At 44.7% G+C, this 22,665-nt stretch overlaps 1 protein-coding gene across 4 annotated transcripts in view; it reads right to left on the reverse strand.

The window, feature by feature from the left end:
• Pla2g7 (phospholipase A2 group VII) overlaps window positions 1–22,665 on the reverse strand; it is a 42,257-nt gene extending 19,592 nt beyond the window's left edge. Inside the window, exons 1-3 of one of the 4 annotated variants that reach the window (XM_063266869.1) lie at window positions 14,406–14,518; window positions 3,775–3,914; window positions 1,424–1,469 (exon numbers count right to left, since the gene is read on the reverse strand). Coding sequence is in view for 3 of the 4 variants with exons in the window: in XM_006244606.5 (XP_006244668.1) it covers window positions 3,775–3,914; window positions 14,406–14,470 (205 nt within the window). In the remaining variant the exon portion in view is untranslated. Of the gene's footprint in view, window positions 1–1,423; window positions 1,470–3,774; window positions 3,915–14,405; window positions 14,529–22,476 lie in introns of those variants that run through there. The other 3 variants (NM_001009353.1, XM_006244606.5, XM_063266870.1) reach the window with 3 other exon arrangements.

Below are 22,665 nucleotides of genomic sequence, written 5' to 3' on the forward strand. Positions count from 1 at the left end.
GAGCCTTTCGATACGCACGGCCTCCTACACCAAGCTGATCCTTGGGTCAGCATCAAGGCCATCACCTAGGGTCTTCGGAATGCAGACTCCTGGTCCTAATTCGACAAAATCAAAAATGATTCAAAGTAGGATGATTCAAGAGGAAGGCATGCTATGTCACAGCCCAAATCTCTTGGTGCGCCACACTGGTAGAGCAAAGACAGGAGGCAGTTTGAAGAAAGACAGAAGGTAAAGCAGAGTGGAGTCCAGTTTTGGATCCAGGTGGTCCTGTTTCAGATACCAAATTATGGTGGTCTGGCCTGAGCCGTGTAACTCTTCTCTCTGGCATAAAAGCTCTTAACCAGCCTGCAGGTCAGCCATGGGGATAAAGACACATGGAGTGAGTGTATTCACTATGTGCTTAACACCAACTGCAGTGTACAACTGTCGTCAACTGCCAGAACTTCCTTCTCTTTCCAGAGCTGGTGAAGTCTTACTACCCAGAGGCTGGGGGTTCCTTAGAAAGGTTTAGCAGATCTACCCCCGTGGCTTCCACACTTCTCCAGGGACCGTTCAAAATTCAGAGCCTTTCCTCAAAGATGTTTGTTTGTTTGTTTGTTTGTTTGTTTGTTTAGTTGGTTGGTTTGGTTTGGATTTTCCCCCCTCCCATTGGTGAATATTCCAGCCCTTCTTTAGAATTAAAATAGGTTCTTCCACTCCCGTTTCAGGTTATGTGTGGAGGCAGACTTGGTGTAACTGGGAGGTGGCTCGCCTAGAGAATAACAGGGTAGGTAGCGCCTTCTGCCTCTCCTTTTGTGATTGGCAGCCAGTGAGGATCTGTGTCCCCACCCATAGGCAGCCTTGGCAGGGCTAGACCAGGAGGAGACCACTGGCTCTCACAGCTCAGGGAAGAGCCTCAGAGAAATCTTAGTTACCTTGGAGGCGCTAACCTATCAGCAGAGTTCTGGAGCACACAAATGGATCTCACCTCTTATGAGATCGTAATTCCACTGAAACCAAGGGAACCTCTTCTAATAACTTATGGCTCTCCAAAACTTTCTCTACTTTAGGAACCTGTTCACTCAGAATTTATCCATCACGGGTACCACACGGGGTACAGAAAAAGTAGAGCCCTTTGCAATTTGCACATCACATGAGCCTGAACCTCTGCCTCACCACCCGTCTGGAAGCATCATAAGGAAAAAGAAGAGAGAACTACAGCTTGGTCTGGGCTATAGTTTGTGACTCAGAATTTATCTTTTCCTAATCCTCTTCAACTTTATTTGAATAGGAACTTCGGACCGTAGGATGCTGCTCAATATATATTTTTGGTAGTCAAATGGTCCTGAGTCTTGAGAGGTATACATTCTAGGAAAAAAAAATGCTTTCTTTCCTAATAGTTTCATTGTCCTTCCTCAACATGTGAGGTATCTCTGGCCCTCACCTGTAAGGCTTTCCAGACACAGGAGCACATGCTGTAACACCAGCGCCTGTGAATAGGAGACAACAGGTGAAATCACTCAAGGCCAGCCTTTGCTACATAGTGGGTTAGAGGGTAGCCTGGGCTACATAAGGCTATCTCAGACAACCAAAAGAAGAGTATGGGGAGATGGTTTGATGGGTAAGAGTGCTTGTTGTACAAGCTTGAAAAGTTGAGTTTAAATCTGCTGCACCACATAAAAACTTAGGAATGGCTGCATGGAGCTGAAACCCTGGTCCGGCTATGGGTAGACAGAGGGTTTGCTGGCTGTCAGCCCAATTTCAGATTCAGTGAGAGACTCTGAACCTGAATGCAAACTCAAGGGAACAAGGTAGAAAGTAATAGAACAGAACACTGGACGTTTTTCTTTAGCTTCCACCTGTGTATACAGGTGCGGACACTCACGGAGACACGTGTACTTATAACACAAACCCACACACACACACACAAATTAAATAAACTACAACCTGAACAGCTGTATTTTCTATGCATTCCTTCAATAAATTATAAATAATAACTATTGTTTAAGCTATTAGTTATAGCTTCAAAAATACTCATGTATCCACTTCTAAACAGCTAGACTGAGTATAGCATTGGGTTAGCACAAGACCAAGGGAGATGAGTTATCAATGACCCTGTTCTCAGATTTCCAGTGATGTTTAAAGATGAGAGGATAAAAAAAACGTGTCTTTAAAATTTCACCCTGCACCAGTAAGAGTCAATAATATAAAATGTACCCCGAATGATAATTGACCCATTGTGTGACCTGTTTCCAGCCCCTGACAATACAAATAGGTCACGGGTTCCCTGACTACAAGCTCCAGTACCTTAGTCACCACTGTATTCCTGGTGCATTCACTTCCTGGGAAGGGTTGAGGAATGAATGGACCTCTGCAATACTTTTCAATTACCTGTGTAAATATCAACATAAAGCCTGGCCCCTTTCCTATTGATTCGTCCATTTCCCCAAATATAAAGTAGGACAAAGGCTATGTTGATGACGCTGAGTTATGTAAGCCCTTTTGTAGATGCTGGGGTAAAGAGTCACTCAACAAACCCAGCAACTAGACCCCGAGTGAGTACATCTGTCAGCGTGTGAGATCTGTAGGTGTAGACTGAGTGACATTATTCTTAAGCCACCTCCTGCTGTTATCTCCATTGGATGAGTACTGAGACCCATATGCATCACAGTCCTTTAAGATAGCAGGTATTCACAATGCTCCAGAAGCAATGTCCTTGCAACATAGGTCTTTCTTGGAGGCACGAGATGTACCTGCCCCACACTGGCTACAATTCCTTGTACTATCTAACCATTCTCTTATAGTCTTCCCTTAACACAAATGAAGAGAGAAATTGGCTGTGGCCATTCTCTTCTGCAGTTCCAGGCATCTGCTTGCCTCTGCTTCTCCTCATTCTCAAGTAGAAACAGTCATGTCCCTTTGGACGTCACGAGTCCAGACTGTCATCTTCTCACAAGCCTCTCCACCTCTGCAGGACTGGGTTTGCTTGTCAAGACACAAGACCAACCATTCCTTCATGGAGCAGTATTAAAGACTGCCTTGTAAAGGCTAAGGCAAGTATGCTCCCACACCGGGCAGGAGCTAAACTAGGGTTGCAAAGGAGGGGAAGAGTAGGAGGTGTTGAAGGCATGTTTTCCATGGTCACAGCAAGCTGACAGCCCACGTGTTACAACGCCCATGCTGCAGGCATGAGATTGAAGGGAAAAAAACTACATTCTTGTCTTAGAGTTGTAAAGACAGAAGGGTGAAGCTCCTTCCATAACAAAGATATCCCTGAATATATGTGCTCCTGTATAGTATGTGTGTGCAAGTGAGTTGAGCATGGTGTGTGTGTGTGTGTGTGTGTTGTAAGTACTTGTTAGTATGGACATGCATATTCAGCTGCACATGCATATGTGTGTACATGATCGTAGAAACTGGAGATCAACGACTAAGTGTCTTCCTTCATCATCCCCTATTTTTGCTTTTTTGAGGCAGGATCTCTCACCAAAACTGAAGCACATTAAGTCATCCAGGATGATATTTCCAATAAGCTTCAGGGATCCTCCTGTTTCTATTCCCACCCCCATAACACTGAAAGCGTCTCCCATCAGTGATGGGGATCCAGATTCAGGAGCTCATGCTTGCACAGTGGGTGCTTTATCACCTGGGCCACCCCCCCAAGTCCTGTGCACAGTGGGTGTTTTATAACCTGGGCCATCCCCCCAGTCCCCTCATAGACCCTTCTTAAAAGGGCTTCCTCACACTTCAAAACATGCAACATCTTGAGGTCACTTGGAGTTTGGTGCCTCTTACCTGATGGCCTGAAGTCGAAAAAAGAAGGGTCTTGCCAGTACAAAGGATGTACCCGTGGGAGGCAGCAGAGGAGGCAGAAAAGCACGCGCAGTTTGAGCGGCACCATCCTGGGAGCTGAGCAGCGGCTTCCGTTTGTTGTTCTTCGGAGCGGATAATTAAAAGAAAAGCAAAGAGATGCAATGAACGTACAGAAGAGGACATGAGTGTCAGTCAATCAGTGAGCCTGGGATCCTAGGAATGTCTGTAAACTGTGAAACACACATGCTTTTTCAGAACTAGCATGCAGACAGGTACCAAATTGACAGAATCCTTGATGCTGATGGATGACAGAACAAAGGAATGACGTTTCAACATTTTTTGAGACAGCTAAATAGGATTTTCTCTATTTTTATAGGTTATCATTTGGTTATAAAGAACCATCGAGTCATGATAATGATAACAAATGTGTCCTCGTTGTCATGGTACCCAAAGGTCTGTCTTGCACAGATAGTTAAAAGCAGTAAGTGGGTGCTGGATAATGTTTCTATGACTGTTTATCTTCCTGTAAGTGGTACTACTGGGTATTGTGTGTGGTGTGTGTCATCCCCTGTTGAGTTTCTGAAAAGCAAAGCACAGGTCTAAATAGTTGGCCTCTGGAGGCAGCTGGTCCTGGAGAAACAGTTCCTAAATCAACGGATTGATGAAACAATAGGCTATCAGATCTGAGATAGTGGGAAGCGGCATCGCAATTGGAGCCATGGGCGAGCATCTTCTTAACGAAAGGTACTCATGTTTGTGCATGGATTTCCCCCGCTTCAGTGTGAGTCTCTCTGTGCAAGGGACACAGCTCACTTGGTAGAGCACTCACTTAGCATTCCTGAAGCCCTGGGTTCAATCCCCGGCACTGCATAAATTAGACTCGCTAGTACATGCCAGCGAGCCCAGTATGTGGGAGTTAGCAGCAGGAGACAGTCAAGGCCATCCTTAGCTACATGTCAAGTCCAACAGCAGCCTGGATGGCACAAGACATTGTCTAAAAAATAAATAGAAATAAATAAATGAATGAATGAATGAATGAATGAATGAATGAATAAATAAATAAATAGAAACAAAATGTCGCCCTTTGACTTTGGGCGGAGTTGATAGAAATGGCCCAAGCCACCATTGCCTCTCATTTGAATTTTGGAATAACTGTCTCTCTGGTTTTGGCCTAGTCCCAAAGTCTGAGTCCAATATAGTTACAGAGGGCAGTATTCTCCTCAGTCCCCAAGCTTCATTTGCTTCTTCTATCATAGGGCAAACTAGCATACAAGGCTGTCCCTGATCTATACTCAATGGGCTAAAAAATCTTTGCCTCTGTCCCTTCTAATTGTGTGCCTGCTGTCTCCACCCTGGTCTCCCTGCCACCTGACAAACATACCAGGTATTCTAGCCTCTCTACCCAACCCCATTCTGAAGTCTGTGCATACTCCCTCCCACAGTAAGGCCCTTTGCCTTGACACCAGAATGGCTCTTGTCTCCCCATTTTTGCCCCGACATCACCTTTCCAGTGAGTTGATCTTGATTTCTCCATTTAAAACAGGGCTGTAAACTGCTTCCTCACACCAGTCCCGGTCCAAGACCCCATGTACGATATTCGTTACCAGTGGATATACTCTGTGCCTTATTAGTTTATCATCTTGCTGTAGAAATTGCAGCCCTGGAAATGTGAAAACTCTGACTCTATCCCTCGACTGTCTACCAAAGACCTAAAATGGTACCTGGTATACAGTCAGCACTAAATAAATGTTTGCTTAAACAAATGATGAATTTCCGATACACAGGGTTTCTAACACACACTGAAACAAATTTCACAGTCCACATGGGTGATTTGGCTGTTCTTTTTTTTTTCTTTTTTTCGGAGCTGGGGACCGAACCCAGGGCCTTCCGCTTGCTAGGCAAGCGCTCTACCACTGAGCTAAATCCCCAACCCCGACTTGGCTGTTCTTAAGGAGGCACTAACTAGACAGCTAGCCAACTAGATAACTAACCCATAGGCATAGTCTAAAGATGTAGCATGGACACCCATCACTCCTGGATGCCCCTATGTACCCTGCACAGCCTGCTCTCTTTCATGGCTGGAATCCAGTCTTGACACTAATTCTTGATTGACAGAAACCTCAAAAGAAGTGGCTTCAGACACTTGAGACAGTCTTCTCTCTCCCTTCCCTTTTCCAATACAAAACTCAAAAGCCAGGTGAAAGCAGTGGGACTGTATTTATCTATTCAACTGGTTTCTTCTCCTGGTCAGGAAAAGGGAGGAGAAAGAGGAAAGCAGATCACACTGAGATCTGGGGGCGGGGGAGGGGGGAGTAGGAAGGCTACTGTAGGCAAAGGTTAGCCTGCACACAGTACCATCTTCATCACACCTTCCCACCAACAACCATAAGAAGTATTATTAGATGTGATAGCAAATGCTGCGCTGTGTTTCTCAAGTTCTCAGAAGGGGTCGGGGCTCACTGCTCTCCGGGGCTTAGCTGCTCACAATGGAGTAGAGCAGAAAAAAGACAGGAAGCCCACAGAGGTTCTTGGGAGCCCTTCCTGGGCCCTCTGCCCTGCAGAGGCTACAACAGTCTTCCGACTCAGCCAAGCCAGAGGCCCGGTGTTTGGAAACTGTTGCAAATGGACAATAGTATCATTTGTTTATTACTGAGTTTCTCCTTTCCTTCATCCCAAGGGACCACAAATCCTCTCAATCAAATATGGCTAGCTCGGTCATATATTCTATATACATTTCCTCATGTGATTTTTCTTACCTCATTTGGAGGGGGGGAAATTTTTCACCTAGCAGTAATCACACCTTGAATAAACCTAATTGGTTACAATACTGCCACGGTGCGAAGCTTCCTTCACTCCGTTTGTAAGAATGCCTCTATCGAGGCTGGGGAGGTTCAGTCAGTAGGCCAAGTGTCTACCCTGCAAGCATGAGTTTGGTGCCTTAAGCCCCTGAGCCCGGTCTAAAAGGGTGGTGGTTGTGTTGTTTGGTTTTTGTTTGCTTTTTGTTATCAACTTGACACAAACCTAGTCACAGCTGGAAAGAGGGAACCTTAATTGAGAAAATACCTTGGTAACAGTGACCTGGAGTGCCGCTTTGATTAATGATATGGAAGGTGGGGGAGGGGTCCAACCTATGGCACCCAGGAACAGGATGTGTACAAAAGCAGGGCAAGGAAGCCATGAGAAGCGATCCAGTAAGCAGCCCCCCCACTCCATGGCTTTTGCTTCAGTTCTGCCTTAAGTTCCTGCCTGATGGACTGTGAACTGGGGGGGGGGGGGTGTAAGCCTGCTAAACACTTACCCAGGGTGCTTTGATCATGTCAATGAACTAAAACCCTAACTAAGACGATCATGACTGTGACTGTTGCGGTGGGGAAGTGGAGCAAAGACAGGAAGTAGATTCCTAGAGCTGGCTGACCAGTCAGCCTAGCCAATCGGTGAATGCTGAGCTCGTGGAACGCTGTCTCAAGAAGAAAAAAAAAGATGTTGACAAAGATGTTTGACTTCCACACACATGTGCACACACACCTAGAAGCATGTACACACACACACACACACACACACACACACACTTTAATCTTAGCCTAGACACTTGTAGGCATTACACTAAAGCCTCTAGAAGTTTTCTCCAAGGGAAAGAATCTCCTGCCCGTGGGAGGAGATGTTTTAGAGAAAGCAGGTTTATTTCTTAAGACTATGCCACATAGACTGGTCTTGTACTCCTCCTACCTGAGTCTCCTGAGTTCTAGGAGTGTGAATGGTAAAGAGGAACTGAATAAGTCAGGAACATAAATCAGGTCCTACGCAGTAATCCACTTTGGCTGCCCAGTTTCCCTGACTGCCAAAATCCAGACAAGAGTGAGGAGGCAGCTGTCCACTCTCCACACTGATCTTCAGGGCTCAGACGCTCCTTGGATTCCCCTGATGCAGCTTCAGGTGGGTGTATGGGAGTGGCGAAGGCACACCTCAGAAAGCATGCTGCTGGAGGCAAAAGGCAAGACTGAAGAGCAGGCAGGTCTGTTCTGGGCATGCTGTTCTTGTTACAGTTGAAAGGAATAAGGCAGCACTGTTCTGCCCCAAAGCACAGGATTCCCTGATGGGTGCACACGGGATGAGAGTGAGGCAGCTGTGGAGGCTAAACGTCAGCTTCTTCCTGAAACTGACCAGTGCCCTTGAGGCAAACGGCTAAGAAAAGGAGAATGTCTTGACATGCTTTTTACTTAAGGGATAAGAAAGAGTTTCATGCAGCCCAGGCTGGCCTGGAAGTCTACTCAGTGACCAAAGATGACCTTGGACTCCTGACTCCACTTTCTGAGTGCTAGGATTACATGTGTCACAGGCACCCCTAAGAAGGGGCTCAGAAGATGGCCCATGGGTAAAGTCCTGTTGTACAAGGATGGGGATCTGAGTTCAGGTCCCTAAAACCTACATGAGGCTGGACCCAATCGATAGTGTGAGTGTAACCTCAAATGGAAGGAGTCACATTCAAGATTGCCCTCCGACCTCCACACACTCACTGCAACATAATCACACATATAAGTGGACACACACACACACACACACACACACATACACACACACATACACACACACACACACACACACGATTTAAAAAAAAGACTCAACTTCAACAAGAGCCCTACAGATCAGGAAGAGACATGATGGAGCCTGTCGCCTGTTCCTGGAAAGATAAACAAGGAGACGCACACTGGGCTTCCTGGTATCAAGACCTGTTGGTTCAGGTTTTGTTATGTTGTCATATTAGAGCAGAGCTCCGCAGGCAAGTCAAAGCAAGCAAGGGAGAGGGTGTCTCTGGGAAGGAAAACTGTCCCCATCTGAAAAACATCAGGCAACATCAGGAACATAACCAAGGAGACAGGCAACGGCACCAAGATGGCACCCAGTAGGAATTGAAAAGGGCTGCAAACTATCAGGAAAATAACATGCTGGGCACGTGCTTGCCACAGATGGCACTTGGGAGGCTGAGGCAGGAGGGCTGCCACAAGTTCAAGGCGACTTAGTAAGTTCCAAACTATCCTACACTGCAGAATGATATCCTACATAACATGAACAAAGAAAACCAATAACACAAGGGCACAGCGATACATGACTGCCATTCCAATATGTGGGAGATAGATGCTGGAAGATCAGAAGTTCACAGTTATCCTCAGCTGTTTGAAAAGTTCCCAAGAGTAGCCTGTGCCACATGAGAGGCTGTCCTAACAAGGACAACACACAAACTTCAGGGGGTGCGGGTGAGGTAAACTATAAGTGCTTTCGCTAAGCACACATACAGTTTTAGCTGATGTTCTAAGGAAGATTTTGTTTTGGTTTTAGGTTTACCAAGAAGAATGGCTTCATCAATGAAGCGTCCACCATGTAACATGTACACGTCACACTTCCTTCCAACATACTACCCAGTCTGTGAGGTTGGTGCTTTTCCTTCAAGATCCTCTTCCTACCTCCTCTAGTCAGAGCCCCTGCCTCACTGCCCACCGTGCCCACTGCAGCAGGTCCACTTCCTCTGTTGATTCTTCTCTCATGGTGTTTGCGTCTCTTGAAGACGGAACACATCACGCATCTCACAAACTCACACCCTCAACCTGTAATGCTAATTATAGAAATGGCTTCTACAGGAACACCAAACCCCAGGGAAAGAAACAGAACGGCAAGAAACTGTTGGACTTTTGTCCTGAACTTAGTGGTGGTTTCAGCTCACTTAGCGGTGAGGACTTTTTGACCACTGGGTGTAGCACACATATCTGCTGGGCTAACACAGAAATGACTTCTGCACCACAGAATCCTGTCTGTGTCTTTAGCCCATCAGTGTGTGCGCATGCGCCGGCCCTAGGGGCTATGGGATGGAGAGAGGAGCTGTAGCCGTCTCAGCCTCGGCTCTGGGCACACCTTGCTACAGGCTCCATCTGTGTCATAGAGAGCTCAAGGCAGCCTTCCAGACTCACTAGTTCTGTTCTCCTTGTCTAACATTGCTCACCCTTCCTTCCACACGATTTCTCACCCCTGCAAATGAAAACATTATCATCTAAGGAACAGGGATATCAGAGCCATAGTCCTCATGTGACCCTCCCTCTAAGTCTTCTCTTGTAGGGAAGTTTCCTCTCTCACCATCCCTGTCCCGATGTCTGCGCCTCTTGAGCTGCTGGTCACTAACTGCAGCTACGCCAGGGCCCGCACAGCCCCATCCAAGCTATGCTCAGTCCGTGCTTTTACGTCTTATTGATTTCTGCTGCGTCAGCACATTTAAAGCAAGCGGATGCTATATTATCTGTGGTGAAGAACTTAGCTGTGTATCTGCACGGCTCTGGGTTTCAGCCCCGCTACCATAAAGAAACCTTTCCCCGTCCACTCTCCGGCTTGAATCTAATACATTTCGTGTTTTGAAATCTCTTGATGTTCTATGTACCTCGGGGCCGGGGTGGGGGTGGGGGTGGGGGTGGGGGAGGGGACGACAATGCATTCCTCTCGCATCTGATTTCATTTGTCTGTCTTGTTTTGTCTGTCAGCTGTTTCTTGTTCAAGGGACTTTATCCTAAGGAGATGCCCAATCCTCTTGAAAAAGATTGTGCGTTTTAAATAAGCGTGACCCCAATTTTACACAGATGAAACAGAGAGCTTTTCCGAACAAAGCACTGATACAAACAGCCAGGTGTCCTTGACTTCCCTAGGCTGCATCTAAGGGAACTGTGTGGGAGTAATCTGCGGCCCTCAGGGCTTTTTTAAAAAAGGGGGAACACAGTAGAACTCTTCCTAGGAAACTAACTTTCAACGTCTCTTCAAGCTCCGCCTGCTGATAAGAGTTGGCTAAAAATACATTTACTTTTCAGAAGTAGAAACATGAGTCAGGTGGTCACTTTAGACTCTCTTAGAGCTAGAGAATACAAAAGGTCTACTTTCATTTTGCTTAGCAGTGCTCGGAATGGAACTGGGGCCTCTTGCATGGTAGGTAAGAACCCTTCCACTAAGCTGTAACTGCAGCCCCCAAAACTGAAGGCGTAGCAGTCTTCAAAATCACGACATACAGAAACCCTTTTCTGGGTCACCATCACTGGTCAACAGGACACAAAAATACAATGTTCTTTGAGAAAGATGAAACTAGGCACATAGCAGCAACTGGTAAATCAAAGCCAGGAACATCGCATCTCCTTAGACTTTGAAATAGAAAAATTTGGCAAAATAAAATTAGCCATGCTAGTAAGGTTATGTAGTAAATTATTAAAAAGTAATTTTGGGGGCTGTTGATATGGCTCAGTGGATAAGGATGCATAAACACACAAGGGAACACACACATACATACAAACAGGAACACATATACATACACACATATACACACATACACACATATACACATATACACATATACACACATACACAACACACATATACACACATATACATACACACAACACACACATACACCCATATATACACACATACACAACACACACGTACACACACATTCACACACATACACATACACACACCTCCGTATTTTTCTCTCTCACCTCCCCTTCCCCCCCACCTACCTATCTCCCCCTTCTATCCTTTCCTCCCTCTCCCCCTACACTAGCAAAAATGTCATTTTGCAAGCCTTAAGGTGTTTCTGTCTTCTATTGACCTTTTAATTAAATGTGTGGGATTAGTGTAACATCTCATAAATGGGAGGGGAACTTTGAATTTATAATTCAAGCTGAGTGTGATGACTTACAGAAGCCCAGCAATGGGAGGCTGAGGGAGGAAGGTTTTAAGTTCAAGGTTAGCTTGCAGTGTTAAGCAAGATTCTGATGGACAAGCAACAACAGAAGCTGGACTAACCAAATAAGCAAAAATCTCAGTGCAATCCGCTGTACGTTCAATCCTACAAAAGCCAGCACACAGGGGAACAACACGCACCCAAAACCAGAACACCACAGCATCAGACAACCAGAGTGTACCATCAATGGGATTTTATTTAACACATTTTAAAGGCAGCTCTTAGAAACTGTCATAAATGTCATAGGTCGATTTCAATTGAAAACTATGAAACCGTCATGTAAAAGTTGATATTGAGAAAGCAGTACACCGCTTGGCTTTCTCTTAAAGGGCAGCACTCTGTCTTGAAGGTTCCTGCAACGTCCCTGACTTTCTCTTACCCTTAATGCCCACACTTAAGCCTCTCTTAAAACCATTCCTTTATAGCCAGGAGGTGGTGGGACATACCTTTGATCCCCGCACCTGGGAGGCAGAGCCAGGAGGATCTATGTGAGTTCCAGGCCAGCCTGGTCTACAGAGGGAGTTATAGGATAGCCAGGGCTCAAAAACCAATGCAAACAAATGAAAAGTAAATGAAAACAAACAAGCAAAAAACCCACTTCCTTTATAATGGTTTATCAATTCTCTAAGAACATCTCTCTCTCTCTCTCTCTCTCTCTCTCTCTCTTTCTCTCTCTCTCTCTCTCTCTCTCTCTCCCCCTCTCTGTCTCATCAAGCCCATAAATCTGTTTATTAATGAACTCCAACTTTGTTTGAAAAATGAAAAAGGATAATGAACTCATCTGTGTTTTTCCAGTTATACCTGATTTTTACTATAAAATACGTTGCTTTGATCATAGGAATTAATTTTAAAAGGATAACAATATATATGGCTGGAGGGTTTTTATGTTTAATTTAAAAAAAAAATCAAGAGAATTAAGAGACTAATCTCTGATTTTTGACAAAACAGTGTACAAATAGAAAAAGAGGAAGAGGAGAAAGAAGAGGAGGAAGAGGAGAGGAGGAAGAGGCTGCTTCTATTATGCTGGATCAGGGAAGTCAGACATGAGACAAAAAGCAGAAGGAGGTACAAGCTTCAAAAGTCCACCCCTAGTGATCCAGCTAGGCTCTGCCCCGAATGTCCCAAGGCTTCCCAAAAGCAACATCGACTGGGGAAAGCAGCCTCACAATATTGAACATACTGAGGATATTTCACATCCCAACCAGAGGTACCCCGCACCACTAGACGGCCGATGGTTATGGCAGCCACAGAAAACTAATACGGAGCTTGTAAAGTTGACGGACTTGATGTACAAACAGGTAATAGCCGGGCTTAGTTTGGACTAAAGCCTAATGAGATGATTTAAATATCAAATATTTAATGTATCTAATATTAGTACAGTCAAGGTAAAAGTTTTCTCCTTTGGGATATGATAACAATACACAGCTTATGTAGTGATCACCAGGCTAATTTTGTTTCCCCCAAAAAGAATATAATGAGAAACATAAAGAGATGTCTTTGATCATCCTATCAGAGGGCTACTACTAACATAGAATGGGCAGAGGCCCAGGATGCTGTAAAATATCTTCAATACGCTGACTGGCTCCCTCCAGACAGCGCTTCCCCAAAACATTAGTGCTGCTGAGCTTAGGAAACCTAGAACAACTGAATTCCTGCTCAGGGAGGAAAACCTAGCAGCTGCAGAGAAGATTCCACCAGTAGAGTACTTGTCCTTCAAGCACAAGGACTGGCGTTTGATCTCTGAGAATTACAAGAGCAGGGGCGGGGAGCACCCTGACACACATTTGCAATCCCAAACCACAGAGCAAAGAGACAAGAAGATGCTCAGGGATCCACAGCCACCCAGCTGAGCCTACTCAGTGAGCTCCTGGCTACTGTGAGACCTGTGTCAAAGCACAAGATGTATGGCTCCTACAGAATGACACCTGAGGCGGTCATCTGCTCCCTACTTGCTTGAGTACAGATGAGCCAATGTTCTTCCTGTTGGCATTTAGTCTAGGCTCCGCCCACAGTTACCTGGCAACAGCAGGTGTGCCTGACTCACTATAAAAGTTGCTGCTGGCCTCCTCCTCTTGTTCCCTTACCCTCTTCCCCCTCTCCCCATTCCCCATTCTCCCCTTTGTCTCATGTCTCATGGCCGGCATCCTCTCTCTCTCTCTCTCTCTCTCTCTCTCTCTCTCTCTCTCTATCTCTATCTCTATCTCTATCTCTATTTCTGTCTCTCTCAATATCTCCCAATCTCTCTCTCAATATCTCTCTCTCAATCTCTCTCTCTCCCTCTCTCCCCCTCTCTCTCTATCTTCCTTTCTCTGCCTCTACTTTCTCAACTCCCTTCCCCATGCCCTAAATAAGCTGTATTCTAGGGGGAAGGGATGCCCCAGCATGGACCCCCAGAGACACCCCTTCCACCACCACACCACACTTCCACCAAACAGGTCCCTGGCTCTTCTCTCATCTTTTTTTATAAAACACAACACCTCACATCTGCGCACACACATTATGTGCACAGGCACACAACAGGAAGAAGTGAGACATTCCATGTTGTCCAGATACATGGACAAGAAAAGGAAAACAGGTTGGTTTGGGTTGACTTATAATAGCTACATCAATTGCCACTCGGAGTCGAACACTGTTAAGTGGTCTCCTTCTAGGAATCCTAAAACAAGAATAGTCTGAGGATGACATTGGACTTTCTTGTCCCACCTTTATCAAACACTTGGTGGGGTTTTTAATCCAGCCAAACAACTCCTACTCAACATTTGCTAATATAAAAACTAAACACTGTTCAGCTTTATCTGGCCATTGGGGTAGCCTGTGAACTCTGAACTTAATCTCACATTCTTACCTCAGAGGTGTAAGCATCAAGCAGCTTCTGCAGAAATGGCTAAGCACGCTTCGGGGAGAGTTCATATGATTCTTGGGTAATCGTTACACAACCTCAGAAAAGAAGTGGGGCGGAGAAGAGGAAACTAAAATGCAGTTCTACTTGTGGGAAACCCTGCATCCAGGGCCTAGAGATGACTTCGCGGTTAAGAGCACCTCCAGAGGAGCCAGGGTGATTCCCAGCATCCATGTGGCACCTCATGACTGTCTGTACCTCCAATCCTCAGTGGCTTGATGCCATCTTCAATTTCTTAGGGCAACAGGCATGCACGTGGTGCACAGACATACATATAGGCAAACTCCCCGTTTGCACAGAAAATAAAATTATAAATAAAAAAAATAACACCAACCCTGCATTCAGTGTACAATTGTCTAAGTTTTGTTCAGACCTCCTCAGGAAAATCACAGAGCAGCATAGACCTAGCATAAATCTCTCCTTCCATGCCTTACAATCTGACTGCCATTTCGGGTGATCAGAATTAGCATCGGGATTCCTTAAACACATGACAGTCGATCTGATAACCAAGAAAGCTACTAAGTGATTAACGGGTGGGTAGCATACATAGTGTGGACACACTGAATATGAAGCAGTTCATATTCTGAGCAGGCTGCCGGGGAGTAGAGCACAGAGGGCACTGTGGTATTTCCTTATGCTACTCAGAATGGTACAAAACTTGAAATTCATGAATTGTTCATCCGGAGAATTTTCCACTTAATACTTCCTGGCTCTGGTTCTGGGAGCAGAAGGGTTAATAATAATTGAGGTCATCAAGGAAGGGCAGTTCTGAGAGCTCTTAGCAGAGCCTTAAAATATTCAATGCACTGACGCATGCCTGTCAGGTATGAGGGTAACAAAATAAGTGATAACTCTCAGGGCCTGGCGACATATCCTTCTGATGACTTAGATGTGAGGCCAAATGACTAGAGAGAGGAAGAAGACTATGATAGCATCTTTATGACGGTTGGCAGCAATGGTAATCAGCAGCACCGTGTAGCATCCCCTAAGTATTTTGTATAAATGACCTCATCTGCTCCGCAGAGCTCAATAGATATAAGAAAACAGAGACGGGTGGTTAAAGGACATGTCCAGTGTCAGAGATAGGAAACAGCTAAGCCAGCACCTGAACTTAGGCCCAGACTCTGAAACAGCACTTCCTAACCTTATCCTGCTTAGCACTCATGGGTGCAGGGGTGGCCTGGCCTCACAGGATGCTTGTAGGAGCACATCTACCAACTAGATGCCAAGAGTGCATCCCACTGTGGCAGCCAGGTATGCGTCTGTACAATGTGAGATATCCCAAGGGGAAGCAAGAATCATTGCCAGTTGAAAGCTACTGTATACTGCTTAGTTCTGCTAAGCAGATGTTGTTCTAGGTGTAGTGTGGAGAATGAATATAAGGGGAAAGTCGGAGAACCTGCAGCTCTAGATTGGCTGTGCTGGTCTAGAGCGTGTAAGTGGCAGATAGGCACAGGATAGTTTTTGAAGGTAGAGTGAAAAGTTACTTAATGTTTTTCTGTCTCAAATTTCCCACCTACGAAATAGATCTACCATTGCTACCTCTGGTCTTCTGTAAAACAAAACAAAACAAAACAAAAACAAACAGAAAAAACAAAACAACAACAACAACAAACAAGTTAATGATTGTGCTTTTGAAACATATTATGAATGTTCTCCTAAGAGTATTTAAGATCTTACTACTAATATTATTTACTAGTATTGTGTGATTTTAATTCTGGGTGCTTGGTTTTGATCTAACAAATGCAAGTGTCTTGGCTTTCTTTTAATTCTGTTCAATGAATTTAAATTTCGACACTAAGATATTTTGAGGGCTGGTAAAGAATTTGCCTCGTGAGGGTGAGAACTTGAGTTCAGGCCTCAGAACGCACCGAAATATCTGGGTGTGGTGGCCCCTTACTTCTATAACCCCGGAGATGGAAAGGCAGATCTGTGGGCTCATTGGCTAGCTGGTCTGGCCTGTGTGGGGAGTTCCAGACCCCAGTGAGAACCGTGCCTGAGAAAAAGAAAAAACTACACCCTCATCACAAAAGGGGGTAAGCACCCTAGAAACAGTATCAGAAGTAGCCTTCTGGCATCGACCTAAACATGCAAAGTGTATGTATACCTTTATAAACACAGACTCACCAATGCACAAGTGTGTGCATACCCACACCCACAAACACAACACAACACAATGCAATGCATTTTACCCTCTCTGGGACATCAGAAATCATCAGGAGAACCCCAGTAGACATATAATGACACGGAGGTGAAAACCAACAGCAAATTTAGCATTAAGAGCTGAACATGCTCAAGTCAAATGCAAAGATGTAATATCTGAAACTAGGACTTGGAAAGAAATGTTGGAAAACTCTTCAGAGGACAAGCTGGTCTTTGTCCTGCCCTTGCAGATTCCAAGAGCACACAGATCTGTTGAATGGAAATCTCCATGAGGCAGCAGAATTCCCCGGGAGGGCCCTGACAAGCACTGAATAACTTTCCCTTAGTGAAGCATTATCTCTCACAGGAGGCTCTGCCACGTCCCTGCTTGGTTGCTGACTAAGTTGGAGATGAGGGCTTTGAAGTTGTTTACATGATCTTCCCACAACAGGACAACTCACACCACATGAAGCAACCCCCCCCCTGCTTCTCCTTCCTCATTTACTTTGAGGTGCAACTTACAAGAATAAGATGTCCTAGTTCAGAAGAAGAGGGGCCCCTTCCTTATTTGCATTGTGTGCTATGGAAATTTCAGCTCTCGGGACAGCCTGTGGGTTAAAGCTAGATGCTAGATGCCATTAGATCTGAGTCAATGTCTGTTTGATTTTTAACTGGGTAGTCTGCTGATTCAGATGGATGACTAGATGTGACAATGATGCTGGGACATATCCACCCTATTTCTGTAGGACTGGGAGCTCATGCGGGCATCTTTAAAGGAAAGGTTACAGTCTATTCTCTGTCCATCAATCTTCTTCTTATTATTGTATTTTATTTGTATGCGTGGTTTATGTCTTATGTACATGCACATGTAGAAGCCAGAAGTCAATGCTGTCTATGTTACGCTATCATGCCCACCTTATTATATTTTGGGAGCCAGGGTCTCTCACTCAACTCTCAGCTCCCTTAGTTAGCTAGATTGGCTGGCTTGGCGGTCTCCAAAATGCTCCTTTTCCCACCGTCCAGCGTTCAGACATCACATCCTGTTCTGTATAAGGGTTCCAGAGATCCGAATTTGGGCCCCCGTGCTGAAAGGACTTACACCACTGAGCCATCAATCCTTAGGGCTACAGATCTATTTTTGCTTCATCCATATAGTGTATTGATGCATTGACTCGTCTGAAATATTCATTATCTATCTATCTATCTATCTATCTATCTATCTATCTATCTATCTATCTATCTATCTATCATTATCTTTCAAAAACCAATAACTGTTACAGGTAAATGCAGTCATCTAGTTTTTCTTGAAAACGACCAAAGGGTGTAGTGACATTCAGCTATCATTCCTACAGGGGCAGTCTCCTGGAGTAGAGTGGAAATGGTCAGTTTTTCTCCTGTAAGCCACCAGTAGACTTCTAATTTTGACCTCAGGTCAGGACTGTCCAGTTTAGCTTGTCTCATTTAGTACAGCTTCCCCATGGGTAGAGCACAGACCTGTGCTTTGCTAGATATTGAAAGGCTCCATTAATGGATTTGTGTCGTCTGGGTCCACCTAGCGAATGGCTGAGACCTTCTGAGCAGAACTGTATCTGTCATGAACCACCCAGTTTTCCACAGTTAGTTCCTCAGGGACAGCCTCTCCGTTGGCTTCTGTCCCCACCCTGCATCATTCAGATTGCTCTTAGGTTATTGTATCTTCGCACAAACTTTCCTTGGCTAAAATCCTTGAAGGGCTCCCGGTGCAGTACGATGTGGTCCAGCAGGTTTGGGGAACAATCTGAGGGTGGCTTTGCTCTCTCTAAGACGTTATTCTTATTTCAGTTGTGCAGCCTGGGATGTCCTTAGGTTGTACTGGATTGATTTACTTCTGCCAACTTCTTACTTTTTTTCTCATTTTTAGGGCTTATTTTCCAGTTAGATTTGGAATGAAATCTACATTCTTTGATTTGGCCAATGAGACTCTGAGTAACCTGGTCCCTGCCTCCCTTCTCCTTTCTATTGTACCCAGTTTTCCTCTTCCTTACGCATTTCAGATGCTCTGGCCTTCCATTGTTCTGTCTACACGCTGTACTTGATTCCCCACACACCCAGACACCAGGCTCCTCTGTGTTTTTTTTTTAAAGATTTATTTTTTTTTTATATATGTGAGTACACTGTCACTGTCTTTAGACACACCAGAAGAGGGCATCAGATCTCACTTCAGATGGTTGTGAGCCACCATGTGGTTGCTGGGATTTGAACTCAGGACCTCAGGAAGAGCAGTTGGTGCTCTTAACCACTGAGCCACCTCTCCAGCCCCTCCTCTGTGTTTTTATTTAGGTTTTTATGCTTCAGTGGTCCCAGCTCAAGACATTTTTCTTTTTCTTCAGAAAAATCTCTCCTCAAAACTGAGTTCAAAGGGCCGAAGAGACAACTCCACAGTTAGGAGCCCTCACTCTTTTTGTAGAGGATAAGGGTTCAATTCCCAGCACTCACACAGTAGCTCACACCCATCACTAAGTCTGATTCTAGGGGACCTTCAAGAGTATCGGGCACACACGAGATGCACATATATGCACGCAGGCACATATTTATACACAATAGGAATAAATAAGTCTAAAAACGGAGGGGTGAGTCTAAGAAGTTGGGCTCCTGATAGTTGCCCGAGACCTGTCTACACATTTAAGCCTAATTTCATAGCACTACACCACAGCTCTTGGCTTGTCTTCAAAACGTTTATTATTGGCTGACTTGTCCTGATCAGTCCTTGCTTTTTTGCTTATGTCGTGACTCTAGAATTCTTTGACACTAGAGACTATATCTAACTTACTACTCTACGTTCACTCCCTGGTGCACAGCATCTATCTATCATCTATCTATCTATCTATCTATCTATCTATCTATCTATCTATCTATCTACTATTTATCTATCACCTATCTACTATTTGTCTATCATCTATCTATCTATTTATTATCTATCTATCCACCTATTTATACTATCTACCTATTATCTGTTTCAGAGTTCAGGATCGAACCAGGCTTTTTTTCGCACAAATTGCTCAAGTTCTCTACCACTGAGCCATATCTTAGTCCTTGTTTATTTTTATCGAGGCATGACCTTTTTGCATAATTCAAGTCAGCTTTAAACTCACTATATAGGCCAAGCTGGCCTTGAACAGGTGAGATCTCCCTTTTTCAGTCTCCCTAACACTGCAGATAAAGGCCTGAACCACCACATCCGGCAACAAAGTTCTTGACATGGATGAATGAAGGAGTAAATGAACACTGCTTTTACTAAGAATCAGCTATAAATTAATCCAATGAGTATTCTTATAGTAACTTCTCTCCTCAGCTACTAAGTTCACTTAAAAACAAAAGCTCTACAAGTCTACGTGAGTCTGTTCTGTTACTATAAATCATGATATAATATACAATATATAATATAATACATAATATACAAATACAAAATATGATATATAATACATGATGTATAGCATATAACATATGTTATTTGATATGATAACAGCTGATGTGTGATTATGATAAATAATATATATAATACATTATGTGTTTACTTATTATATTTAATTATATTTAATATAAGTATATATTATATAAGATATATTGCATATATTGATTTATACATAATATATTTATAATTATAGTATATACATTATATAATAGCATATAATATAATTGATGTGATATATGTTATAATTATGTATTATATTATGATGTTATGTGTTTTCATAAAATTTATCACAGTAGTGCGGATTGCAGACCACGGGTGGCTGACACTTGATTGAGCAAACGAAGTAGGAACCTTCCTCCTTCCCATGCCATCAGACCACAGAGCTTCCTCAAAACTCTGGAGCAACGTAATTTAGAACCACATGTTCCCTCATTTAACTTCTTTTTATCCAATACTTCCTCACCCCGGCTTTACTTGATGGAAATATCTCTGTGCTTTTTAGGGCCAGTGGGTCAGTCAGGCTTGTAATGGTGAATCATGAAAAACTGGCCCGCTTAAGTTATAGTGCTGGGGGCGGGGCTTCTTGAGAGATGGCTCTATGATTAAGAGCACTGCTCTTCTAGAGGGCCTAAGTTCGATTCCCAGCACCAACATCTCTTCTGCCCTCTCAAGGACCAGACACACAGACTTACAGGCATAAATATATATGTATGTATGTGTGTGTATGTATGTATGTATGTATGTATGTATGTATGTATGTATGTATATTATACGAACGACTGGGATGTGCCTTAGTTTAGTTGACCTAGCATATCAGGGTTCATCCTCACAGAGCAGGTAGAGTTCCTCAGGTCTGGGATCCCACAATCCAGGAGATAAGAAACCAAAGCCAGCAGCTCAAAGTTATTCTCGGCTATACAGCAAATCCAGCCTGGGCTACATTTGACTTTCCACAGAAGAACAAGAAAGTACCCCTTGAAGAAGTCCTTTCCAAAGACACCCATTCCAAGTATCCCACTGGCCCTTTGCTTAATGCTATAAGCTGAGGCCATCTCAAAGAGAATGCTAAGTTGTTTATTTACCAATGGGGTGCCTGGGGGTGTGTTAGAGCCCTAGGTATTCTTCATGACTAGCAAGCACATGGAGAGGAAATGAAAGGCCAGCTGCCAGTCCTTCACACCTCACAGGGGAATCCTCAATTGCTTAAGGAGTGGCCGAGCCTCATCAAACTCCCTCCTCACAAGCTCTCAGAGGCTCAGTATGTTGAACCTTCAGTCTCAGGGTCACTGAGGTCAGTGCCAGCTTGGGATGACAGTCCATGGAACCAGTTCAAGGATGGTGTTAGTACATGGTGAGGGACAGGTTCTGTGTACAAATGCCTAGGAAAGGAAAATAAGTCTCAATTCCCCGTGGCAAGGAGATGAAGGGGCATTCCCAGGACACTAAGTCAGTACGCTGTCTCTTTTATGAGGCTACTAGGGTCCCCTCAGTAAGAACAATCTGCCTGACTGCTGGCACTTCTCCAGCATCGTCCAGACCTTCTCTTTGTTTTGACTCCTGATTTAGGAGTTCAATGTGACTCCAAAATTTGCTTGCCAGCCTCCTTGCTTCAGGGAACACACACACACACACACACACACACACACACACACACCTCCAAATATACCAATCTCCCAGCTGTGCAATCTCATTTGGGTCAAATGTAATTTGGCAATGTGTGCCGCCCAAATCAGATTGCGCGCCCTTTGGAGGTGACAGCTCTGTACGAGTAAGAGACTGCCAGTCTTCCTTTCTGTCTTTCCCTCCCTCCCTCCCTCCCTTCCTTCCCACGACCTGGCAGTGACTCCCACGGGATAGAATGGAACCCTCAAGACTGGACCATGTTCCAGTTGTTTCGGTTGTTGATATTTTGGTTTTTTGCTTTTTGGGTTTTTTTTTTTTTGGGGGGGGGGTGTTTGTTTGTTTGTTTGTTTTGGCTTTGTAAAAATCCAGCTTTAAAAGTGGAATAACCATCATTTCATCTGGCCCGCAGCCGGATGCCCCAAGAAAGAGCGGCATTGCTTTATTTTTATAATACTGTTTCCAAACTTTTGACGATCTGGGATATTCCTTCTAAGGAAGTGTGTGCGCACGCGCGTCCCGGGATGCCCGCTAAGAACAACACATTTCCTTGCTGCACTGGGTTTACCAGCCATCCTCTCCCTCTCACTACTGAATTCTTAGGGTGGCTTTCTCGAAGCAACCCGTCACCTCCGCGAAAGTGTTTGTGCGAGCCCTGTTTCTGGGGACTTCAGAGGTGAGTCCTGAACCAAACAGGTTCCAGCCCACCCTCCCTGCGGACCACGCTCCCACGTCCCAGCAGCAGCCCAGTGACGGCGCCACAAGACCACGGCTCAAGCCATTCCCTGTCTTGGGGCTCCTTACCTGTTCACTCCGCTGACTCCTGGGTACCCTGAGCCCTGGGTGCACCAATGCCACCAGCGTGAGCCAACTCCTAGCAAAGGCTTCCGGAGAGTCCTTTTTCCCGGGGAGTAGGGTATCTCAGAGGTGGGTTGAGCATACGGCTTCTTAAAAACTACCTTCAGGCTCGACCCTCCCCTCCTCGGGTTGCGG

The sequence above is a fragment of the Rattus norvegicus genome, chromosome 9, assembly GCF_036323735.1.
Source record: "Rattus norvegicus strain BN/NHsdMcwi chromosome 9, GRCr8, whole genome shotgun sequence".
NCBI lineage: Eukaryota > Metazoa > Chordata > Mammalia > Rodentia > Muridae > Rattus > Rattus norvegicus.